This window comes from Ammodytes marinus (genome assembly GCF_949987685.1).
Source record: "Ammodytes marinus genome assembly, chromosome: 16".
Lineage (NCBI taxonomy): Eukaryota > Metazoa > Chordata > Actinopteri > Uranoscopiformes > Ammodytidae > Ammodytes > Ammodytes marinus.
In genome coordinates this window covers 22629253-22641923 of record NC_137220.1, presented here as the reverse complement: position 1 = coordinate 22641923, position 12671 = coordinate 22629253, and the positions used below count along the sequence as shown (strand labels likewise).

Sequence of the window (12671 nt, the reverse complement as noted above, 5' to 3'; positions counted from 1 at the left end):
TCTTTTTCCTGATCTACGTATGACCTTTGGAAGTATGCAAACAGAAAAAGAGTGAAAAGGGTTTACCCAGTGTTCATTTTTTTAGTTTAGAATGTTGGGGCATACAATTGCATTAAGTGATTGGTATGTATTGGCCAACAAATGCTACACTGCAGTTTGCTCTTTTGGCTTGGTCACCAGCTAATCAGTAAATACCCCCCCATCAGAAACAGACTCTCTTCTTGCGTATATCCCCCTTGATCATCCTTCTAATCTTTCTAGAAAGACGGGGGAGATTAAGCATTCTCCTCCCCCCACGGCCATATGCCAAGTCATTTATTTAACCAATGCCTGTGATGAATGTGCAAGTATCCTTTGCTCATTTGCAAACCCAATATCTAGGCTATTGACGGGGCCATTTTACCACGCTCCCTCTCCCACCAGATGAGGCCATGTGGGTGAATGAGGCCAGCCCCTCTAGAGGAGAGAGGACGTGAGCCTGCAAACAAATTGGGGAAATGAGGTGAGTCATGTCTAAGTGGCGAGCAATCAAGTGGATCAATACGCCCATTCAGTCAATACTGCTCTGACTCAGCAGCTGTGCTCCATGCAGGAGGAGGGAGGAATACACTAGAACCATGCTATGCTGAACTGTTCCCATATTACCTCTCTCTTTAAAGCTGTAATCTGACATTTCTATAGTGGCCGTAAATGTAGGTGTTCTGATCCAACATTGTGACCCAGAAGTTAGGATTAGTGCAGCCAGAGAGAATGTGTATCGCTACAGCTGTCTCGCCCAGACATGCATGCTGCGTTCGATTGCAATTTGAAGACAAGGCAGCGCACACAGTGTGCAGAAAGACCTTTTCATCAATTTTGAAAACGTGGGACCTACGTATGAGCATGTCTTATACAAACCATAGACTGTATATAAAAGATTAAAACCAAATTAAAAAAACTAACATATGTACTGGAATGCACAGGTCTGAACTCAGTACTACTGAGTCTGAAGCTCCCATGTCCTGAGTAAAAGAATGCACCGCTGCAGCGCGGGTAATACGGCATAGCCCCTCTGATAGTATAACAGGGCAAAGCAGCAAATACAGGCGCTTTCATCAGTGGGTCATGTGCTCAACCACCATTGTAACTCACTATTCCATAGATAGGAACTTAACAGACAATAAACTAGATGTTAATGTGACGTATTACATCTTTAGATTACAAATCCAGCCTCCCGGTTTTCTTGCAGTCTCTCAAAATATACGGCCTCCCACCCTCATAATATGTCCATGCCTCCCTCCCACCAGAGGCCCTTAACAGGAAGCACTGGTTGGCAGATGGACAGGACTGTTTTCCGTTGTGCCAAGGGGAGGGTAAAAAGCCCTCCCTATACAGTGTCTGCTCCGGCTCACATTGTCGCTTGTTTAATGGACGAGACTGGGAGGAGGAGGAGGAGGAGGGGAATTGATGCAAGGAACAGCTCTGGGATGGACAGGGACCTTTATTTAAATCCTGTCCCAGAGGGGGGCTGAGAGAGCCGGGGGGGGATGTGGGATGTGGTTTTTTAAAATGTATCTCCGAAGACTGTTGAAAGCCTTTATTGATGTCCCTGAAGTCCAGCTTGGCAATTCTCACAGGACAGTGACAAGTTAATGTAGATTGTAAAGGTCATTTCAGCAGCAAACTAACTGTGGTCATCATCTTTTATATAGCCTAGCCTAGCCTAGTGCTGTCAGACCGTGTTAGGAAAATGCATCCATGACCTCATGGGATTTTGCTGTGTCGTGCTACAATGGCACAATATTTTGTTTAGGCCTACATATAATAAATTATGTTATATTATATTGTTTGGCATACCATACACAAGTAATTAAGAACCTGGACAATCACACATTGTATTGTATTTCAATCTAGGTTTTGGTTTACAGAAAGAGGATCATGAGTGGAGATTTTAACAGCAAGATCCTGCACCCTGTAAAGGTTCAGCTTACTATAGTGCTTCAGCCCAATTTTGGAATTAAGCTGAACTACATTCTACCAAAGAAATAGTCCCGATAAAACCTTTGGACAGTGCCAAAAGGGTGAGGGTAATAAAATCCGGCAAGTGTGCCAAATAAATGTTTTGTTGCTGCTGCTTGTTTTTGTTATAAGTGGAGTTTTTTTTTGAGACAGTAATTTCATTAATCCTCGTTTAGATCTTAGGTAGGGCAGCAGGCATATTTCTATTGTTGTCTTTGCATGAGTATATCCAGCCATTCTGTTTTATTGTAACTGGAAGAAGGACAATGGGCATTTTAAGTGTTTATGAACCACACTCATTCAATATAACTCCTACTATGAGAACATATTTTATTTTATTACAACAGTGTTTTACATTATGGTCATTGGTTATATGTTTATACACCGACCTCCACTTATGTATGTAGTAAACACTTAAATCTGCATACAACTTCGTAATACTAGTGTGTTATAACCCATTTACTAAATGCATGTAGTGCTTATAAATTCTAAATGGGGAGATTAAAGCAAAGAGTTATACCTCTATATCCCGTGTATATATAAATCCTGATCTGTTTTGGCATGCACCTTTATATATTCAGCTTTCATCCCAATGGTTAATACTCAGACATGTTTGTTCTACTGCCACCAGAGGGCAATCCAAACACCCCTCTGCAAAAAGACTGAAACATTTGACCTACTTTCCCTGTGTGGGATATGCACTTGACACCCCGTTCACCCTGAATGACATATCCACCAATGTTAATGTGTTTTTTTCTTGTGCTAGACTTTGTAGAGAGAGAGAGAGAGAGAGAGAGAGAGACAGAGAGAGAGAGAGGGAGAGAGAGAGAGAGAGAGATAGAGAGAAAGAAAGAGACAGAGTATTTAAAACTCTCTCTCTCTCTCTCTCTCTCTCTCTCTCTCTCTCTCTCTCTCAGAAAGAGTTATGTGACCAGATTTTTTTTTTTTAGTATTGACAAGAGAAGATTTTTTTTAGTGTTGAAGTGTACATCCAATGACACAGAGCAAAAGTACCGTACTTGCTAACACTTTACCATAAGGGTATATTAATTAACTGTTACTTAATGCTTACTTGAAGCTTAATAAGCATTTACTAAGCATTGCCTAACTGTTTATACATGCTCAGTAAACATAAACTAAGCATTGACTAACTGTAATTCTTGGATTATGCTTAACTAAGCATTAGTTAATGGAGCATTAACTAAATGTTAATAACCTAGCTTTGACACTTACTTAATGCTTAATAGGTGGTAACTATGCATTAACTAAACATACATAGTATTTAACTAACAGTAAATGTATATACCCTTATTGTAATGTGTTACCAAGTTCTTTACTTAAGCTGACTGTGTAGATTTCACACTCACTCTTTTTTTACCCAGACGAGTGGTCACGTGCTGTGGTTTTTTTGGTCAAGAATATCTTCATGCATAAGCAAATACATTTTCTCATACTTCCCGTTCAGGATTTAACATCTCAATGTGATACTCGTACTAACGGTCACTTTCATCATGTCTGCTGTCTGGATGAAGCTCATAGCCATCGTTCTCCTCACCTGCACAGCCCTCAGTCACCCAGGTAAGACTATTACGTGTCTAACATCTAAAAAGCTAAATATTCCTTCTGGTATTTACATTAAAGGTGCTGTGAGGAACTTTTTTATATTTCTGAAACAGTCTAATTTTTACTCTGGTGATAAAAAATTACATGTAACAGCAAACGAGACCATCAGTGCAGATAATGTCATTTTGATTAAGTTTTTCTTAATGCCTTTGTCATGGGTCCCTCACAATGGAACTATACCTAGCATAGTAAAAAACACTACCGCTTTTGTCCAAAGGGGGTGCAGGAATGAACAAAAACTGAAAGCTACTCGGAGCACCTTTAATGTAAGAAATGATATGTATCTAATATGTAGAGACAGTATCTTTCAGCATTATGTAGAATATTACGAACCTTGTGAAAATGTTCTTTTTTAATTTTGAAAATTCTGAGTTATTGTTTTTCTGTGTTGAAACCTTATACTATTGTGGTATATTTAAATAGTCTCCATTCATCAAGAGTGCTGAGCAGATAGACTCTAAAGGTTAACGTCAGATCCCTAGATGGACGTGTGTTCAACTTAGTGTTGCACAAGTAATGGAACGATATGTCTATTTGCAGATATTAATACACCTGATACTCCCCCCACACCGATATAAGACTGTGTGTGAGCATGTACTAACAGCCTTTTGGGGGATAGCCCCCCAGCTCAATGCTATCACTAAGTCCTCTGTAATGTCTGTTGGAATTTCTGAAATAAACTTGGAACATTGATTTGAAGTCCAGTCTGCCGCCTTTGTCTTTGTCAATGCCATGGGGGATCCGGCTACCACACTATGTTACTGATGTGGTTTTTCCACCTATCTGAAACTGGCTGCCAATAACACCATCTACTGTCTGTAAATATATCTACTCATGAACTAGATCTCACCCAACTTTAATTGATCCCATTTTTATTTTTACATTGCCTATTGTGTCTCCTGTTTTATTTTGAAATACTAACATTATCTAATCATTTAAGCTCTTGCCCTCTTGTTTCCCACTCCCTTGGATTATATCCACCTTTATTGCTGCCATACACCACACTCTAAACACAATCCCTTTCTACATACACCAGTATACTTTCCTTGTCCCCCTGCCAGTTTGTCTTTGTTCAAACCCACAGCTTTTTTTCTTATCATTGTCTCTACGGTTTTCTGCCTCGCTTACTGCCTGGATTTGTTAACTTGTTTTTCAGACTGACTTCCTGCTCTACTGCCTGCCTTTTCCAGCACAGACTTTTGCATTTATTCTTGTCCTTGTGTCACTCTCTGCATTGTGTGTCTGATCTGCCCAAGAAGTGTTCCCCTGGTTATTGGGATGCTCTGGTTATCTTTAGACATTCTTTATGTTCATGCCACTAACAGCATATGCCAATGCAAATCAGGGCCCTTCAATGCTTTTACTGACATTTCAATTGCATTGGAGCATATCTGAAAACACGTCAAGAAAATATCAAAATATTGCCTCATGGTTTGGGATAGGATAAAACAGTCTTATGTCAAGAATCTTCTGGCCTCATTCTGCCAATCTCGTATGTTGTAACTCTCGCCCACATCAGACAATAAGATGTAGGTCACGTGTTGCTGTTAGACTCTGACTGCATGTGGGTGGAAAACACACAGTTACAGTCACTTCCGACCAAAGCGTTTAGAGTTCAAGTGAACCCCCAGTGGAGCGACAGTCACATAGCCATCATGTCTGCTGTGTGGTTGGCGTTCGTAACCATCTCTTGTGTCTTCTGCTTGGCCCGGAGTGGCTCGGGTAAGGCTAGAGATTATTACACCGTTAAATGTCAGAGGAGGTAACACACTGGTTTTTGTAGTAATGAATATGAAACAAGATGGATTGATGGAAGTTTGTTTATCACAATGTAAATGTGAAGTGAACCAGACTAACTGTGCAAGTGGCTGTGTGTCTATGTACGCAGAGAGCAATGGAGTGGTGTGGAGAGCTCCAGGAGGTACCGTCACTATCCAGTGCAGAACCCATCAACCGGACCAGAAGTCGCTGGCTTTGAAGAAGGGTCTCAACGAGGACTCTGAAGTTCTGTTCAAAGTGAAAGACTCAAAAGAAAAGATCGCCGGACCCTACAAGGACAGGATTCAGTTCAATGGAGCATTCCCCAACTTGACCGTTCTCATCAAAAACCTAACCACTGAAGACACTGGGCCGTACAGGTGCAAGTACACAAAGTTTGACAAGGTCGCCAGTCGTATTGTGGACGAGGAAGGCACGGGGTCTGTACTTCTGGTGGTGACAGGTGAGCCTAATCATCATCATCATCATCATCATCAACTTTTATTATTAGACTCAAGGTCCATTATAAAAGACATACAATACATAAAATAGACAACACACACACACACACACACACACACACACACACACACACACACACACACACACACATACATTAGAATAAAACAAATCTGTACATAATCACCCATCAATCAGTAGTATTTGCAATTTCTCTAAAACAATAGTTTATCAGAGAATTGGAAGAATTGCTTCTGATATAAAATAGATAATATTATATAAAACCTTCATAACCTGAGTCTCATATCAACACACTTTGCAGGAACAGCAGAAACAGCGCAGCAGTGTGCCCAGGCAAATACAAATCTGATCATGGTGTCTGTTGTGATCTCTGCCACTGTGCTGATTGGCATCATTCTGGGCTTCCTCATATGGATCATCCTCAAGGTACCCCATGTGTTTCAGTGTGTGTGTGTGTGTGTGTGTTTGTAGGTGTCTGCATGTGTTTCTTAATATGATTGTATTTCGCTGTGACTCACAAGCACTGGTGGAATACCGGGGGCTGTTTCCAAGTTCCTGTTATTCTCAACAGTACTCATTTGACAAACACGCATAGCAAAATGATATGTATGTAGAATTGGATATATACTGTATATAGCTGGAATAACTATCATCGAGTGTTCATGCCCGACCACAGTCTGTCAATTTAAATTTAGCTCTCATATATAAAGCGATGTAATCTTATTACTATTGTATACTTATCAAAAACCTCTAACATGTTGACACCAATATGTTTTGTTACCAGACCAAGAGGTTACGCCCCACAGTGAAGAAACCAAGACGCGTCGCCAACAATGATGTTTACGAGGACATGCGTGCGACAATCAGACGCTAAAGATGTCAGCATGGGGAGACCAACCTGAAACTCCATCTCTGCACCACTGAGGTGATGCATGTGAATCTATGTAGCAACTCAGTCAGCATGTTGACATCTCTTGAGGACGTGTTAGTTCCTGGGTGTATGTCAGTGAAAGGCAGTTAAGACAATATAAGGTCCATGGATTACTAAAAGATTCAACAAGGCAAGACCTGCCAGTGAGTGGTTTGACAGTTTGTCTTTGAATTGTTCCCCGACATTTTCCCTGACAAGTGACCATGATAATGTATTTTTAATGTAAATACTTCTTTTTTTAAATTCAGCTATTTCATATGGTTTTGTACAAAGTTGATCCAGTTTTTATAGATGTTTTATTCCGTTACGGTAGGCATGTTTAATATGAATGCCGTAATGATAGATATTATTTTTGAATAAAAGTGACTTTTTGGGGAAAAACTATTTGGAGACAAATTTACTTCTTGATTGACTTTTTACTCGAGGATGGTGAATTGGTGAGATGAATTTTCAGAAGACCAGGACGCTCATTGATGAATCCTGTTGCTAACCGGCAGAACCAGCGGGTTCATGATGAGACACAAGATATAAAACATGACAAAAAGGAATGGAATTATATTAATTTTATATCATCAAATGTATAAATAAAATGTATATATATATAAAAATACAAATTACCTTTTTTTTATATTTACTGAACGTTTTGGAGGCAGGATGTTGTTTGGTAAAGGAGAACATTTAGGGGAATGGTTTCTGAAACAATGAACAAAATGTCCAAATATTTAAAGGAATAGTTAAAAAAAAATTTATTTAATAGCTTTTTGCTTCACTCTCCGGCTCAAGAAACTGTTCCTGCATTCTTGATGTAGAAATGGGCTCTAAAGGTCACTCATCCAGGTTAGCTTAGCTCAAACACTGGTAGTCAAGGGGAGCAGGTCAAAAGATACACTTCAACATCACTAAATGGTCCTGTGTCCTTGTTGGGACTTGTTTATTTACCACGGTATGTTGCGATCTATTATATATTTCTACATGTCATGTAATTTTAGAATCAAATACATACTGGAAGGAAACCAGAAAGTGACTGTGACGGCCACATATGTATTTGATTCTAAAATGACATAAAGTATAAAAAATATAGAGTGAGACATATTGTGTTAAATAAACAAGTTCCAACAAGCACACAGGACCATTTAGTGATGTTGACCATGCTCCCCTTGACTACCAGTGTTTGAGCTAAGCTAAGGACCTATACCCTTTTCTATATAAAAAATGCACACGCCACACACAGTTACAGGAACCCTTTTACTCTGTGTGGTCAAGGTGTTGAATAACAAATGGTTTACGTGAGACCATTAAAATATTCACTCTACCGTTTGTGGTGATGCTATATTTACGTGGTAAACCATGGATTGTGTCAAAATATAACCATCGAAGACTGTATCTCCGAACTGGACTTCAGACTTTGATTAGCAGCACAGCAGCATTGAAATGAATGGGTTAACTAAAACAGGGAAGTGGTGATGACATGAGTCAGTAACAACCCTGGGGTTTGACTGTAAATGTGCAGTTATACTGACTGTAAAAGGGATAACGTCAGAGCGACTAACTTAGCTTTACGGATACAACTTCTCATCACTTCATAAATATAATATGCAACCAGTCTGTGGTACACAAAGCTTCATCCGCTAACATCCAACATCAAATCAGTCCATCTGTCAATTTTTTTTAAAGAGGACCTATGATACTTTTTGACTTGTATGACCTATAAACGTTGTTATAATGATTTATTGTCATGTTTAACCATACTAGCGTATCAAATAATGACGTACAAGCATTTAGACGTATTCCCTGCTGACCGTCTGGGGTGGCTGTGCAGAGCACTAAACACTAGGGCAGCCAGTCGAGAAATCACGTGTTCAAATCGGTTCAGAATTTCCGGATATTCTTGTCGTCACGAAAAGCGGATGTTTCCATGTATGGTAATGCTGCATCGTGCTGCTCAGGCAAGCTCCGGCCATGCCCCCACCTTCCTGCTCTCAAATCTCCTCGCGCGCTGCTGAAAGTGTTCCGGAAGGAAGGTAACCAATCACAACGGAGTGGGGTTTGCAGGAGGGCGGAGAAGCACAGAGCCGAGTGTAGAGAGAGACTGTTATGCTCGCTCAGATGAGAAGAAGAGTTTCCCGAAAATCTACATGGTTTTTTTGTGATGTGATTCGTGTCAGGTTGCTCTATAGCAGTTTTTAACAATAAATTAAGACCAGAAAAGTAGAATAATAGGAGATCTTTAAGCCACTTTAACGACTACGGGTGTGGCTACGAGGAACTTTTTATGTTGATTCTAGTGGCACCTTTGGACAAAAGCGGTAGTGTTTTTCCGACACCAGGTGTGTGCTGGCGGTGCAGGCATTTGTTTAGGAAGCAAGCTAAAATTGAGAAATATGACGATGGTGAGGCAAAGTAAACATTCATGTAGTACTGTTCGGAAAACAAGATGTTGCCATATGCCTTCTGTAAATCTTTTTGTTCCAAGGAGTTCTGACCTGAGCATTTATAATAATTGTGTAAGAATAGTGTTGTTTTTGTTGATGTTTTTTCTGCTGTTTCAGGTCATTGTGTAACCATCAGAGGGACAGAGTGACTGTTTCATAAACCTTTAAGTTTCTTTTAGGAGGAATTCAATTGAAAAATACATTTTAAAGGTTGAGCACACAAGAAGAAAAAAACCTTTAGAAAAACAGTGCAGTAATTTATTACCAGTGCCAAGACGTGCCTAGTGCCTGTTGACTAATGCAAACACTGCATCCTCAAACACTGTAAATCAAGGAACAGTTCAAACAATATAAGTCGAGACAAGTTGAATCCAAACTTTGGGTAAAGAGAGACAGTGTATGAGTCAACATGAAAACTGCACGCATAGAAAAAAACAATTCTCATCTCGTAGCCGCATGCAAGACAGGCGAATGTTTACTTGGGTTTTGTGTCTGTGTGGTCACGAGCTGTGACTTCTTCTTCCCCTTACCATAGCAGCGAGGAACCATCCAAAGCATTAAAGTGTGAAATGTGTGTTTACGCCTGTATGTGGGGCAGGTGTCAAGCTAATTTGTTGCAAGTATGCAAGTGTTCGGATGTGTGGGTGATTGCAGGGAGGGGGGGGGGACGGACCGCTTGAAACCACTCGTAAAAGGTCCGGCGGGGAGCTGAAACAGTGCTTAAAGGTGAGTAGTAGCACGCTTACGGAAACTAAGACCCCTGTTTCGAGAAAAACACGAGCGCATTTACTGCAAGATGCCAAAGACATCTTCACCACAGTGTCACAATCAGTCTACGGCTACTGTTTGAACTATGTAGCACAACATCCTCCCCTTTGTGTTTATTCGGACCAGGTTTTGCACACAAAAAAAACTGAGCAACTGCAGCAGTTTCCGTACCTGTCTCAACTTGTAACAGAGAAAAAAAAACAAATGATAAGGTACTCGGAACCCGAGGTACAAATATACTGTACAACGGAGTAAGAGATAACCATCTGCCACAGTTCTGTTCAGACAAATGATGACGGATACAAACAAAATGCCAATTTTACTTTGAAGTCTGTCTTTATGTCTCAAGGCCTCAGTATCATGTTTGATGATAAACACATACAGACACACACACACACACACACACACACACACACACACACACACACACACACACACACAGACTAACAGACACACAGACTAACAGACACAATCACAGGTGCTGTTTATAAGAGGATAGTAACAAAACGGTGCTTGAAACGTGGCTGCATCGCCCCCCTCCTCATGTCTTGCGGAGCTGTTGCAGAATTTGTCATAACCTGTTTTATGTACCAGTGGTAAGAGGGGAAACTGTGACATTCAGGTGCTGTTACAGACGTAGGTGGTTTTTCATCCAATATCTTATTTGATTCGTATTTTCCATATAAGTATACATTATAAAAGGTTTGAGAGCTCTTGGTTTTTGTATCTCTCTATTAACTGTCTGTGCCATGAGTTGCCTAGATCAGCTGTTTGTACAGGGTGTGTGGTATTATGGCCTCTAATTGCTAGAGGGCAGAGGCATAAGTGTGCCTTTGAAAGTAAAATGTAGGCTAACATAACTATTCTTTATACTTGTATTCATTTGTATGCAAACAATGTACTGTGATTAACTTAATTTATGTTTTATAAGGATTAACGGATATAAATATCTACATTATTATATCCACATATATTTCAGGGAAATGTTTTTTTTCTTTGTATAACTGTGACATGAATACAAGTTTGCATTTTTTTGCAATGAACTGAACTGAATTATTTTTGCTGACTGTGGTGTTGCAGCTGGCTCTACCCACATAGTGTGACACAGCCATTCGAGCCACAGTGTCTATAATATTATTTGACGCACCAGTGGTTTGCTCTTATGATCAGCACCATAACGCAGCCTCTGTGGTCGCTTGATAAACAGTGTGTTTTTTTTTCTAAGGTTTCGAATAATGTTGATGCGGGTGGAACATGCTCTTCCTGCTAAAATTCTTGAATGTGTCAGTCTCTCTCCACCTGAATCTGGGACTTTTAATGGTTCTAGCTACACACACGTTTGGGATGCTTACTCTGCTACTGATTTCTGTGTGTACCATGTCAGACCACAGGTTTAATCATTTAGCTTAACTGACATTTAATATTGTTTGATGCAATACATACCAATAGAAAATGAAATATTTTAAAAGCATAATAGGTCTCACGATGCAAGACAGTTTAGTTTCATTTAGTAATCCTTCAATTTGAATTACATTTGTTTTAAAAGCGGCAAGATTATTATTATTTTATTTATTATTTTCCTTTTCTCAGGCACATATCTATCAGTACCTTAAACCTTAACAATGGTGGTAGCATGTGATAGAAACATTTAAGTTGCTTTATTTGTAAATGCAGTCTCTTCCCAGGCAAACTCACACAACAATCTTGAAATGTATCTTTTCACATATCCCCCCCAGACCACTGATGTGCATTTCTCCAGAAGGGGTGATAGCTCAGGGTCATGCCATAGCGTTATAGCTCTGTAGCAGTTTGGGGTTAAGTGCCTTGCTCAAGGACACATCGGTAGAGATGGTGGGCACTGTAGATTGTAATACCGGCCAACCTTTAGCTGCTCTACAACTGAAGCCCACTCTCCTGTCGGGGAAGGGAGCGGACCAGAGAATTCATGGGTATGGTTAGCTCCTATAACCTGTAGACCAACCCACCACTCTTCCCACACTTCAACATAAGTGTGATCACTGACAAATGACTTTGGTAATCACTCTTTGGCCCTTTAGAAGGACTCTTTACCAGGAGCCTCCAATCTGCAGTTTTACAGAGCTGTGTCAACCTTTCACAGCGAGGAGCAAACACTTGAATGGTCTCTGGCGGTTGCACAACGCATACATTCATTTGGTTTCTGAGAAAAGGGATGACTCACATGACTTATTTTTTTTGCCACTTCCCTTGAAACCCTATATTAAGAGTGAGACTATGTGCCTTCTTTAAGATAAACAACATTTTTTCCTCTTACAAAAGACAAGTTAAACTCCTAGCAATTTAACCAACCCTTGTTTGTTAAAGAGAGCAGTAAAGATGTTCCTATATTTGTGTCTTGTGGGGTTGCAATTTGTTCAAGATGGTCTTCGAAGGTTTGATCCTGTGTTGAAACTTCAATCCGTTACGAAAAGAGAGTCAGTGATGTGAAGTTGATTTCTCATGAAAACGTTTTAATGAGCGAAAGCACATCTCAAAGTATCAGTTGAAGGTTAACTCCTGCATGGTCACTTTCACCTATATACCCACTGATGAGAGGCCAAAGAATGTTAGGGCTGTCATTAGATTTTTGAATTATCTTGAAGGACAAACTGAACCGTTTTTCAACAAAAAAATATACGCTTTTAATTGGTGTGACGTTTTTT

The 12671-nt window shown here is 40.0% G+C and overlaps 1 protein-coding gene across 2 annotated transcripts; it reads left to right on the top strand.

Moving 5' to 3' along the window:
• The first annotated feature begins 3491 nt into the window (after positions 1-3491).
• Positions 3492-7315, top strand: LOC307262753 (uncharacterized protein). 2 transcript variants are annotated; one of them, XM_080043723.1, is made up of 4 exons: positions 3492-3576; positions 5510-5842; positions 6161-6285; positions 6644-7315. In XM_080043723.1, the coding sequence occupies exons 1-4, from the start codon at positions 3510-3512 to the stop codon at positions 6731-6733; spliced, it is 615 nt and encodes a 204-aa protein (XP_079899849.1). In that variant the 5' UTR covers positions 3492-3509; the 3' UTR covers positions 6734-7315. The 2 variants fall into 2 exon arrangements, with proteins under 2 accessions (XP_079899849.1, XP_079899848.1); XM_080043722.1 differs by lacking the exon at positions 3492-3576 and adding an exon at positions 5253-5343.
• The last annotated feature ends 5356 nt before the right edge of the window (positions 7316-12671 follow it).